Source organism: Tursiops truncatus, chromosome 3, assembly GCF_011762595.2.
Source record: "Tursiops truncatus isolate mTurTru1 chromosome 3, mTurTru1.mat.Y, whole genome shotgun sequence".
NCBI classification, from domain to species: Eukaryota; Metazoa; Chordata; class Mammalia; order Artiodactyla; family Delphinidae; genus Tursiops; species Tursiops truncatus.
The window spans coordinates 122,254,106-122,267,720 of record NC_047036.1 but is presented as its reverse complement, the minus strand read 5'-3'; the positions used below and the strand labels follow the sequence as shown (position 1 = coordinate 122,267,720).

General features: G+C 39.4%; 1 protein-coding gene across 6 annotated transcripts in view; it reads right to left on the bottom strand.

The window, feature by feature from the left end:
* The window catches only part of RBM27 (RNA binding motif protein 27), a 65,885-nt gene extending 55,594 nt beyond the window's left edge, over nt 1-10,291 (bottom strand). For 3 of the 6 annotated variants that reach the window (XM_019924644.3, XM_019924642.3, XM_019924645.3), the window contains exon 1: nt 10,040-10,288. In XM_019924644.3, the coding sequence (XP_019780203.1) occupies nt 10,040-10,098 (59 nt within the window). In that variant the 5' untranslated portion in view covers nt 10,099-10,288. Of the gene's footprint in view, nt 1-10,039 lie in introns of all 6 variants that reach the window. The other 3 variants (XM_019924641.3, XM_019924643.3, XM_019924647.3) reach the window with 2 other exon arrangements.
* Between the last annotated feature and the right edge of the window lie 3,324 nt (nt 10,292-13,615).

Genomic DNA, 13,615 nt, shown 5'->3' with positions numbered 1-13,615 from the left:
AGTGATCATATCCCTATAATACACTATTCAAATCTAACTAATCTTATTCTATAATCCTTGGGCCTCTACCATCAATCAGAAAGTTAAAAAGTTTCAGTTCAGGGTATCAATCACATTTCCAATAACTTTATGAGATTACTAAATAAAAAACAAGCACCAGCACCCTTACTTCCTTTCTAGTGTAATGTATACTTTTAAAATTAATAATTCCAATAAAATAGCAGACTTTTTCATTGTCAATATTAACACTGTTTCAGGCAAGGCTGGTTCTTTAAATATCCATGCTCATTTATGTACCAAATTCTAAGAGAGCAAATTGCAATTTTGTCAATTTTACAAAACTCAAAACTATAAAAAAAAAAGATGGGCAAAGGTCAAAGTGCACTAGGAGTATAAGTACACAGATGATGAGCTACATGTTAATTAAAAGAAAGCTGGAATTTTTAAGTAAAAACTATTACATTTTGGAGAATTATGAACAGATTACCTTAATAAATCCAACTGCTAAATTCTAAAATGGATATATAGCATTTCCACTTTCAAAAAATGTTACCCGGGCTTCCCTGGTGGCACAGTGGTTGAGAGTCCACCTGCCGATGCAGGGGACACGGGTTCGTGCCCCGGTCCTGGAAGATCCCACATGCTGCGGAGCAGTTAGGCCAGTGAGCCATGGCCACTGAGCCTGCGCGTCCGGAGCCTGTGCTCCGCAACGGGAGAGGCCACAACGGTGAGAGGCCCGTGTACCACAAAAAAAAAAAAAAAAAATGTTGCCCATGCCATGCCAACCTTGGCACCTCCATAAACACCTTAAAATAGAGATGTGTAGATAGACTTCATTTCACTCCTGAGGACAGTAAGACCTTTGATCAGTATAGTTCTAATCAGCATTCAAATGGAGGAGAGGAAAAAGAAATTACATCTCTACCTTTACTTAGAAAGTTCAGATCCTGGATAAGGAAGATATTCTAAACACAGAGAGAAAGGATTTTTTTAAATAAGTAAGAATGGAAGAAAAGAAGCAATGTTATTTTCCCCAATGTTATAGGGACCTTCAAGGAGTCTCACGACCTAACAGGTATTAACACTGGGTAAGGATATAAAGTATCTAGTGAGAAACAGGCAAAACTCAGATTACTGGATATATGAGGTGAGTTAAACAAACCCAGATATCTTATACATATATTTAGTATTCAGACTCTGAAAAACAAATGCAGAGTTAGGTTGCTTCTGATGAAATACTTCTTGATGTGACAGTGTTAAAACTCAAGATGGGGGACTTCCCTGGTGGCGTAGTCATTAAGAGTCCACCTGCCAATGAACGGGACACGGGTTCGAGCCCTGGTCCGGGAGGATCCCACATGCCGCAGAGCAAATGAGCCCGTGCACCACAACTACTGAGCCTGCGCTCTAGAGCCCGCGCTCTGCACCAAGAGAAGCCACCACAATGGGAAGGAAGCCCGTGCACCACAACTAGAGAAGGCCTGGGCGTAGCCAAAAAACCTCAAGATGAATAGTTACAAGAAGGTAAAAAAGTAGAAAAAGACTAGACACCAAGAAAAAAGAGTGATCACAGATTCTAAATATTTGTTTAATGTGAGTGAACAACTGACTGTTAATAACTGATAGTTAGAATTCTGCACCAAATACAAAAGCATGTTTACAGACAAAGGAATGGGACCATTTAAATTTAACAGCTCCTAATATGTATCCATAAATGCACTGTGAAGGAAATTGCCAGTCTGAAATAATGAGTCATGTTGAAACTTAAATACATTAGGGAGTTTTTTGCTGTAATTTTCTATACCTCTATGATTGCTCTTATTTATTCTTTCATCACCACTTACCATATAATCTTTAAAAACTGACAATTACAATACAGTAGCAGCTATGGTACCAATACTAATAGTAGCCCAACAAGACTTCCAGAAGTGTGTCACAAAAATCTGAGCATGGTTAAGATCCTTGATAGGATCAAATGCAGGGCCACTTCCTACTTCTCTTACACAAAAAGCACTACCCAAGAAGAGTATTTAAAACCTTTTAGCTCTTCATTTGTAACCAAAACTTATGGAAATTCATTTCTGTTTAACTACAGGGACAAGTACATTTTGGAAAGAAAGACATTTTAAAATTCTGGAGCCATGGCTATGTTAAATACACACGTTTCTAGACAAAAAGGGGCTTCCATTATAACAAAGAGATTAGAAAAGGTAATAATATCCACCTAAAATTACTATTCTACTATAGTCTTTAAAAGACCCTAACAGCATAATCAATCAATTATTATTCATTTTATAGATACCTAAATCTGTAAATCTGTAAAGACAAATCATGTGATCCATTCAAGAGCAGGCAGACAGCTTACCTGTGGAACTAAAACTCAGCTGCAATTCCATGCAAGTAAAATCTATCACAGCATATACATTTTACTAATGTTTATCTGCACAACAAATTAATGTGTTATAAGTCTCAACCAATAATCACCTTTCAGTTAAAATAAAGAACCAACAAAAGAAATTTCCTAAGTTTAATGGAAGTTACAAATGAGGATTCCTTAAAATTCACATCTTGCATAATAATGTCCTAAGAACGTTTCAATTATCTACCTTTTAATTTAAAAAATAAAAATTGACTAGAATTAATTTTTATTAGGGGAAGTGAACAGAAATATTGTCCTAAAAATCTCTTATCTGTAAAAACCTCAAATTTATCTTTTTCCTTCTAAATCTCCATTGCAGGTTCTGACACATCTACTGAGCTAGCACCTCAGCTTTACAGATTTAGACATATACCCAATCCCAAGGACAAAGAGTAAAGGTTCTCCCTTACCTGAAGCCCCAAGCCAAGAAACACCACTAACCACTTTAGGAAAAAGCCAAGGCTACCTAAACCTCGTCCATTTTCAGAAAAATCTACTACATGTTTCTGAATGTGTGCTGTTTTACGTTCTACCTCAGTGTGATTTTTGTTTCAGAGGTGAGACAACTAATGACTACGCTACTGGACCACAGGAAAAAAACCTGATCCTAACGTGTATCAAAAGCCATTAAAAATGTTCATACTTAGGACTTCCCTGGTGGTGCAGTGGTTAAGAACCCGCCTGCCAATGCAGGGAACATGGGTTCGAGCTCTGGTCTGGGAAGATGCCACATGCCGCGGAGCAACTAAGCCCACGTGCCACAACTACTGAAGCCTGCACGCCTAGAGCCTGTGCTCCGCAACAAGAGAAGTGCCCGCTCGCTGCAACCAGAGAAAGCCCACGCGCAGCAACGAAGACCCAACGCAGCCAAAAATAAAGAAATTAATTAATTAATTTTTAAAAAATGTCCATACTCTTTTGACTAGTAGTTGTACTTATGGGAAACAAACCTCAGGAAATAAAGCCAAACGTAGAAAATTTTATGGGTACCTAAGAGACACTAAATACATATACATGTATTACATAAAAACAGCATTATTTTTAACAGAAAAAGTAAAGTCAAAGTAACCACTCTTATTGTTGAATGTTTATGAAACATTAGGCATCCAAAGTGGTTATAGAAACAATACACAAATATTAAAATGCTAACGTCAACTGGAGAAATCAAGATAAAAAATTTTACATTTGAGGGACTTCCCTGGTGGTCCAGTGGTAAAGAATCCGCCTCCCAATGCAGAGGATGCGAGTTCAACCCCTGGTCAGGGAACTAAGATCCCACATGCCACAGGGCAACTAAGCCCGCTCACCACAACTACTGAGCTCGTGCACCCCAACTAGAGAGCCCATGTGCCCTGGAGCCTGCGCACTACAACCAGAGACAAGCCCGCGTGCCACAAAGAAGAGCCCACGTGCCACAGCAAAGACCTGATGCAGCCAAAAATAAAAAAATTTTAGGGCTTCCCTGGTGGCGCAGTGGTTGAGAGTCCGCCTGTCGATGCAGAGGACGCGGGTTCGTGCCCCGGTCTGGAGGGATCCCGCGTGCCGCGGAGCGGCTGGGCCCGTGAGCCATGGCCGCTGAGCCCGCGCATCCGGAGCCTGTGCTCCGCAACGGGAGAGGCCACAACAGTGAGAGGCCCGCGTACTGCAAAAAAAAAAAAAAAAAAGAAAGAAAGAAAGAAAAAAATTTTACACTTGAGTCTAATTACAGCTACATGAAAGTTCATACACAGAAGAGAAACTAGAAATAAATATATACAAATAATTTTATCCTCTTCTGTCCCTTCTACATTTTCTGTAACGTAATGCTTTTATTTCTACTTATAAAAAAGTAAAAAAACAGGAAGTCTGACACTGAGATCTATGTTCAGAATATTCCTTTGATAAGAAAGTACTGGAAAAATAAGTAAAATCTGAGTTGATTTTATCAGAGTATAAGTGAATAAATAACTATTAATTTCTAAGAACCTGTTAACTCATATTAAGAAACACAAATATTGGTACTTCTACTTCTTTTCAAATGAAAGCTTTCATACTCCCCTTCATTAATTAGGGGCTTTCATAAATGAATATGATGTAAAAGAAAATATCCCTAGATTTATCTGGAGGGGAAAATATATGACTCTCAGTTGTATCTCATTGTGATACTTGGACTATGGCTCCTAGTGCAGTAGCCCCCAGCTAAGCACACCCAGAATATTAGACTACTAAAACAAAATCTTACTTTTCTAATTGTGACCAACCTAAATATACATATAAGGACATTGATTCATTTAAACATTTACTGTCTTAACAAAATGCCAAGCATCTTGCTGGGTAATGGAATTACTTTGAGCAAGACAGACCTTGCCCTGCAGTCACAGGCTAAGAGATGGAAATGAAAACAAATAATTATAGTACAAAATATCAAATGCTTTAAAAAAAGAGATTAATAATGAAGTAACAACACTGTGAGAGGATGAGACAAGACAGTGGTAGGAAACATAAGGCTATAAAAGCAATATATGGCTTCTAGCCTACAACAATTGGGCCAGGGAGAATGAAGTCAGAAATATTTAGGAGGCGGACCAAAGGACATAAGAACAAATACCTTCCTAACTTAGTATACTATAACTTGCCAAGAAGTCTTCCGGTCAAAATAAGTCTCTTTCTGTGAAATAGTGAACGGCCTCCTTAAACAAGTCCCACAGGACTTTAGAGGCACACTATTTCTATAAAGCCACTACATATATTTCAGAAAATTATCACTACTTTTTGATCTTAAGAACATATTTACAAAATACTCATTTTACCCTTGTAGTTTATTTATCAGGGAGATGTGATCTAACAGCTGCTACATGGTGATTTTTCTTCCCATCTGAGCAACTGCAGAGATTACTAGTCAGAGTTAACTTGATAAGGACTGCAAACCTATAAGCAGCATGTAAACTTTAGAGTTCAACCCAAGTATACACCCGCTGACCACGGAGTCATAAAATGACCTAAATGAACCTTATTGCTGCCTTTTCCATCATACTCAGAAATGAAACAGTCAATCTCCTGGTGCATTTTTTTTACAAAGACCTGAACTCACAGAAACTGCACACCAAGTCCTTTCACTAGCAATTCTTGTCCCTACCTATAGGGCCTGTAAGGAGAATCTAACCCTGTCATGCACTAGACTGATTACTTTGTAAGAGGTAGCAGCGCTTAACATTAGTAAGTAAAATATTTTTGCAAAAAGAGTTCAACATATTTTCACATTTCAAAAACCATAAAATTTCATTTATATTTAATGATTCTGAGGTACACAAAGCACTTTTTATAGCCTGCATCATAATACTCATATTAACTCTGTTTAATACAGGAAGGTTAGACAATCTCTCCAAAGTCAAACAGTGAATCACATATAGAACTAGAAGCTAAATGCCCTAAGTCACATAATGATGCTCTACTAAAATAGATACATGATAGATAAATAGATGGATACAACTGTCTAAAAATATTACAAACCCCATCACTCTTTTTAAAACATATTATCAGGACAATTTTTTGTTATTCATAGCTTTTTTTTCTTCCAGTTTTATTGAGATATAATTGACATACAGAACTATATACATCTGAAGTGTACAGCATTAATGATTTGATTTACATACATGAAATGATTACCACAATAAATTTAGTGAACATCATCTCATATAGACACAAAATAAAAGAAAAAATACACATTTTTTCCTTGAGATGAGAAGTCAGGATTTACTCTCAACTTTCATATGTAACGCAGCAGTATTAATTATACTAGTCATGCTTCACTTCCCTAGTACTTATACATCTTATACCTGGAAGTTTGTGCCTTTTGACTATCTTCAATTCCCCTCCCGCCACCCCCCACCTCTGGTAACCACAAATCTGATCTCTTTTTGTATGAGTTTGTCTGTTTGTTTTTGAAGTAAAATTGACCTACAACACTTATGTTAGTTCCTGGTGCACAACATAGTGATTCAATATTTCTATACATTACAAAATGACCATCACAAGACAAATTTTTACAATAAGCCTAACAAGCAGCAGTAAATTAGATGTATTTGTACGTATTTAACGTATGTAATATAAATAACTTAAAACATTCCTCATTAAAGACAGCATTTTTGGTAGAAACGCATGTTTGTTGTTGAAAACTGCTTGCCTGAACATTTCCTAAACTTGTAGAAACTTCTCTAGTGATTGATTTATCCCCAAGGTTTACTTAGACCCTTACCTTTAAGGAGTCCAAATACTTAAAATGAGCAATTATTTCTAATATAAAGAAACCCAACATGTCCTACTTAAGCATAATCCCTACACAGTCTCTATAACTAGGATACCTAGGAGGTTTTGAAAGTGAAGAAAGATGAGGACCCCAAAGAAGATCTGTGAGTTCAGTCTGTTCATGCAGTGGTAGGAAGAGACAAACTCCTTGACTAAGATGGTTTCTCTCCCCTTTACTACACTGCCAACAAAAATGGTACTGGGTTTCTCATAGCCAGCTAAGGAGTCATTTCTTCTAGCCTTCCTCCTTCTGATTTTCCTCTAGTAAAGTAATAGATATGTCCCACACCTACAAAAGGAGTGGAACGAAACAGATAAGCTCTAACAGCATGAGATTTCTTATTTGTCTACAGGGAATAATCACATACAAACTGGACTGGCTTAGTAATATCCTGTTACGTGCCTTCGTTTCACTATGACGAGGTGGACCATGCTTAAAAATCCCTAAAAATCAAAAACTTTTATAAATTTAGTTAACTTTTTTTTCTTTTTTTGGTCACCCGTGTGGCTTGCAGGATCTTAGTTCCCAGACCAGGGATTGAAGCTGGGCCCATGACAGCGAAAGCTCAGAATCCTAACCACTGGACCGCCAGGGAACTCCCTAAATTGAGTTAACTTCAAATTAAGCTAAATAAGAAAGTGCAATAGGAAATGATGTACACAGCTACAGTATGATTCCAACATATCCACTGCAACTACATTATATGAAAGCCTAACAACTGCTCTGAAATGCTATGTTGTAGCAACATGCCAATCTCCTATGAAAATTTTCTTGAATCTGGAATATGCAAAAAGTAAATTTACAAATACAACCCACTTTAGCATATCATTTATTACATTTTAGGATGTCTAAACGAAAAATAATCTCCCATGACAACATACTAAGAATGAAAATATACGTGACCTCGGCATTTGCATTTACTATTTCTTATTAACACCTTCATCCAAAATCATTACTTATATGAGTTAAAAATAAGTATTTTAATTTTGTAGTTCTAGGAAAATCATTTGTATTATTAAAGTCTAAGCAGTGACTTTAGATCTTTTTTAACCCTAAAAAAGTAACAAAATTTTTATTAAAAGAAAAGATGCATGATGTGAGCTTTAAGTTGAACATATAACTCAAAACAAATGGGGAAACTAAACAGAAATAATCATTTCGAAAGATAATTTTTACCCATGAAAATTACAGAATATCTATGAAAAAATCAGTGTAAATAGTCAAAAAAAACCCTAGTGAAAACACGCTTAGGAGGTTTAAGTTCCCACCCAAACTAAATTCTGACATTAAGAAAGAAACCAAAAAACATTACCCAGACCAAAACATTTCAGGGAACTTTAAAAAAAGATAGCAATTAACTATAATGTTAAAACTTGTCACCTTCTACCCAAAACATAAAGTACACATTTAATACTTTCAAAAGGATCTCTACCAAAAAACTAAAAACACAAAGGTAAACAATATTCCAATAGACCTTTTTCTATTTCTAGCCTCTTCCATATATGGTCAATTTCACTAAATCTACTTCATGATTTCCCACCTGCATTTCCATCTTTGTGCTCCAAGCTTGTTACTGTGTGTAGGGAAAGTATGATGAACACTCAAGAGGCCCATATTCTTCTATAAAACTTTCAAGGGTGTCCAGAAGTCCCTTTCACTTTAATCAGACCATCACTAATGTAAAACTCAGAGGCTCTTAGTGTACATTTATTCATACCTGTGCTCTACTCACACACTCCTCGTCCTCAGAAAGCAAATAAATATCATTTCAGACATCAAAATGCTCCTAATGCTGTCTCCCTTTCCCATTCTACTTCCTTCACAAGGCTGACACACTGGACTACAGATGAGTCTTCCTAAGTGTTACCATCCCAACCCAAGAAACCAAAACGGCAAAACAACGAAAGTTAGTTAACAGGGTTTCTCAGGAGGACAAGGAAACATACCAACAGGAAAGTAGCTGTCTCCCAACAGCCCCAACTTCACCATACCTCCACACCTCCCCAACTACCCCTTCTTTCTGCCTCTGCAAAAACTCAGTTTTTCCACTAAAGTGATCTGATCTAATGAATCAAAGCCTACCCTTCTCTTCATCTACCCCTTTTCTTTCAGCCAGAAAGCCCTCCCCTCCACTAGGAGGATAAGTAAGAAGAAGTGACAAGGGGGCAGCAAATGATCCCTTCCCATGTCTTCCTTCCCGAGAGAGTGAGATAGCACCTCTCTCCAACTCTCACTCCAGCTTTCCCTCTTTGCTCATGGAGATATGCTTCTGAGACTACCTGTGCCCCAGTGTCCCAAATAAGAACTTCACAACCCTGCCCCTTGAAAATGATTATAAAACCAACCGAAAGTTGATACTGCCGCTATTCCTTTCAAGGGTCCCAGCAATATTTCCACAACACTACCCAAAATATTTTTTAAAAAACAAGCCCCGCACCGATAATCCTACACCCCAATATCTTCAGTTGCCCTCTCAGGACTTACAAAACTCATTCTTCCTACTACCCCCCCCTTTTATCACTCCAATACCTGTATCCCAAAATCCCTAGAAGCTGCCGGTATACCCCTCCCAGCTCGTCCTCCAATAAAATTAGATACCAGGGTAGTCCTTTCAACCCCCAATCAAACTTACAAAAATCTCAATTTTCCCAATCCCTAATGGTATTTAAAAATCATCAGCTCTCCTAGCACTATCAACTCCTCAATAATAACATCCCTCAATAGGCTTATCAGGTTCCCAATAATTCCTAAAACATTTCGATGCCCACAAATCCCTTTCAACTACCCTATTTTAATTCAATACTCTTGAACCTTTAGAACTCAGTACTTGCTATACATCTCTCAATGTCCCTACTCTCCCTTTCTCATGTTTTCAAAAGGTCCTCGATATTCTGCTTCTAGATCTTTTAGTCCCGTAATAATATTATTTGTAAAGCCCTTGATATCCTGATACTCCCTTCAAGATCCCGATATTCAAATTTTAAAATCCCTCGACAGCCCCGCTTTCTCCCTCAGTTCTCAAAGAGCAATGTTTTAAATTCCCTCACTTCCTTCAGCCCCTTTGAGCACCCCAATATTTACATTTAAAAAACCCTCGCAGTCCTCCCCGCACTCCTCCCCACCCCGGCCCCCCCAGCCACACCGCCTCTACGCCCCTGGCTCTCCCTCCCCCCCACCCTCACAATGGTGATAGTACTACAGAGAAGACGTCGCCGGGACCTCCCGACCGCGGCCCCTCCGCTCCGCCCTCCCCCACGCCGTTTCCCCTCCCCCCACACCCCCACGGGCCCCCAACGCCCACGTTCGCCAGCCCCGGCCCAGCCTGCCTCACTCACATCGGCTCCAATAACTTGGCCAGCCAGGACTTGAGGGCATCCACATCCTCTATGAGCATGGTGCAGGGAAGGCGGGCTCCGCCGCCGCTCCTGTTCGGGCCTGCCGCGGGTCGCCCCTCGCCGCCTCCTGACGCCTTCCTCAGAGCTCTCAGTGCCCCAGCCCACCGGGCATCTTAGGAGACTTCAACCTACTCCCCCGGCCGGGGCCTAACAGGAACTAACCCAAGAGCCCTCACTCAACGTAGCACGACGGCACGAAAGGGCGGGAGACAGCGTCGAGTGGCGGGCGCGGGAACCAATAGGAGACAGAGGGGCCGTGCGCGCAAAGCCAATGAAAAGGCTCGTTCGCCCCGCCCGCCTGTCGTACCCAGTGGAGGAGGAGGGATTTAGCAAGGTAGGTAGAGAGCTTAAGTGAACTCCTGGTGCAAGATGGTATCTTGGAGAAGGTGCTGTGGCTCTTAAAGGGGCCGCGGCGCCTTTTTTTTTTTTTTTTTTGACCACGCCGCCGACCGCCGGGGAATACCGCTGTCTGCTGCTGGAAGTGCGTGGGGGAACCCGGCGAGACCCTCAGACTGGCTCCTTCGTCTCGTTTTTTCCTGGAAGCACACACTCGTGTCCCGAAATGACTCAGCTGTAGTAAATCTGCAACACAACGTGAAATACGTTCACGTTCGACATATCGTACAGAACGCAAAATTTTACTTTTTTTCCTCGTACACTCATTTTGCTCGGCACACATACCGGTATCTTTTGCTGCTGTGCTTAAATTATGCAAAATGCTATGGCAACCATGCCTTGGACTCCAATAATCGTCATTTTTAAAACGTGGCGCAACGGTTGTAAAAAGCTGAGGCCATTTCAATTTTACCAGTATTTTAAATATATTTTTTATTTAGGAAGAAAAAGGATTCCAATTTTTACAAAAATTCTCTCTTCATTGCCTATCTAAAATTCAGTGGGAGTTTAGTGCAGGGAGGATTTTCGTCAGAAAAAAAGTTTTTAAAAATAATTAAAAAAAAAATTGAAATCACTGAAATAGACAGTTTAGTCTGTACTAGATGAAAAATCCCTTTTGGAGTTTTGAAATGACTGGCTTGGCACTGGTGTTAGAATGTTTATTTAACAACAAATACTGAGCACCTGCTATATACCAGCACTGTGTAAGGCGCTAGGATTCCAATGGTGAGCAAAACAGAGTCCCTCCTCTTAGAAAGCTGAACAGTATATGGGATAATGCATTATAATCATAACACTATGAAAAATACCTGATGAGCACACACCTCATGTAAAAGAGATGGGTCAACCCAAAATAAGCAGGCATGCTATATATATATGGAGCAGGTGTAGGCAAACTTTTTCTGTAAAGGGCTAGACAGCAAATATTTTTGGTTTTGTGGGCCATGAGGTCTCTGGCAACTACTCAACTCTGCCCTCTTGGCATGAAATAGGCCATAGGTAATATGTAAACAAACGATTATGGCAGTGTTCCAATAAAACTCGTATGAAAATTTCAATTTTAGAGAATTTTCGCAATATATCGTTCCCTTGATTTTTTTTTCAACTATTTAAATGTGTAAAAGTTATTGTTACCTCGCAGGTGTCCAGAAACAGATGCCAATATGGTTTGGCTTGCAGGCCGCAGTTTGTGGACCCCTTACCGTAGAGTGATAAAAGCGAAGTGCACTTAAAAATCATCTAGTGAAACTCCTTCACTGACACCTCCTCCCCAACTTTGCGTATGAGAAAAAAAGCCCAGAGAGACTGAGGATTTACGCAGAATTGCACATCTGTCAATGGAGCAGAAGTAACATCCACATCCTCCAACAGCAAGCCCAGAGCGTTCCCACATTCAACTGTTGCCTCTTCTTCCCTCTCACCTCCCCTTCTTGCTTTATGCTTATCCACATTTTCCCTTTACTTCTTTCCACTACAGAGATGAAGTGTTACCCCCAAGTGACAGAAATTTTAAAAAGAGAAATGTAAAAGTGATTTGATTAGGCCTAGGGCTAGGCAAGAACCTGATAGCATGATTGATATGGAATAGGAATCGCCTTTATCACAGTAAATCACTCCTCTGCAAGAATTTCAAAGTACTTTTCAAATGTATTTATAGAACAAATTTTTCAAGCCTTACTTCAGAGGTGAGGGTGTTGAGATACCAACTTCCTAGAGACCAAGGGCATTATTTAACCAAACACAGAGAGTAGAACAGACATGATTACAGTAGCAATATCTGGGTTTGGAGACCCTGGATAATTTATTCCTTTCCCCCTATTTTTCAAATGTGATGTTACTACTTTTATAAACTGAATAGAATAAAATAGATAGATGGATATAAACTAGTATTTTGAATGTAGATGTTGAACTCCAAACTGTGTCTTGAGAAAGTGGCATCTATAGAAGAATTGCTTTTCCAGAAGTGGAAGTGGAATACAATACAGGCAATCCCACTCCCATGCCCGACTCACTCCATTTGCTAAACAGTTGGTTCAGATTTGGTCAGTAGCCATGGCCCAGAATTTTCCATATACTTTATTTGTTGTATGCACAGAACTGACTCATCTGAAGTCCATGAATGAATGAGGCACTGGTTTCAGTCATTCAGTTATTGGGCTACCCTGAAGGCAATGCGTACACATATGTACTAGTTCAACACACCTATACTTAGTGCTGGTTACCAGGTACCAGATTCTGTGTTCTGGGCTGGGGCAGAGACAAAAGTTTAAAAAGTTATATCCATTCACTGCCTTTCGGGAGCTCAGGTTCTGGTGGTCTAAAATAGTCATGCACTGGAAATGATAATCAAACCCAAAGTTGAGTACATACCCTGTACTGGCCCTATGCTAAATATTTCAGTGTATTTCTGCCTCTCACGCTCACAGTACCTCTGTATAGTAAACAATATTCATAGACAAGAACATTGCATCCCAGAAAGTCATGAAGCTAATGAGTGAGAAAACCCAGCCGTGACCATGAGTGATTCCAAAGCCCATACCTGTAACCTTCACTTAATCACCTCACTTGCAAACACTGACATATGAACTATGTGGTTCATTCAAATTTCATTCAACAAATATGTATTGAGCCCATTATCATCTATTAGGCACTGCTCTTGGATAATACAGAGTAAAACTGATTTTAAATGAATGTTCTTTCCTTAGTTAATTAAGGTGGACATTAAAATGGATACTTGACAAATACTGACTTTTCTCTCAGTTTATTTATTTTCACATGAGGAGAAAAAAAGAGATGCCAGTTTATCAAAGACTAAAGAGATTATTAATACGGGGCATTGAAAAGAGAGAGTAACACTACAAGAAGAAAACACATCTAAACCATCCTTATTCAAACCAAGTTCACTTTCTTGGCTTGAGGGTAACTGTGCCTCTACCAGGAAGAACTGTCAATGGTGTGATTTCACACAAGTGTTGACAGGATTAGACAGGCTTTCCAAAATCAGAGTGTATTGTGCCCACTTTTTTGGAGGGATTATGGGGAGTTTTTTGGTCCTTATTCTCCAGCGTGTGGCTAAGAATGTCCCAGATGTACAATAAGAGAAGTTGAGGGTCATCTCTG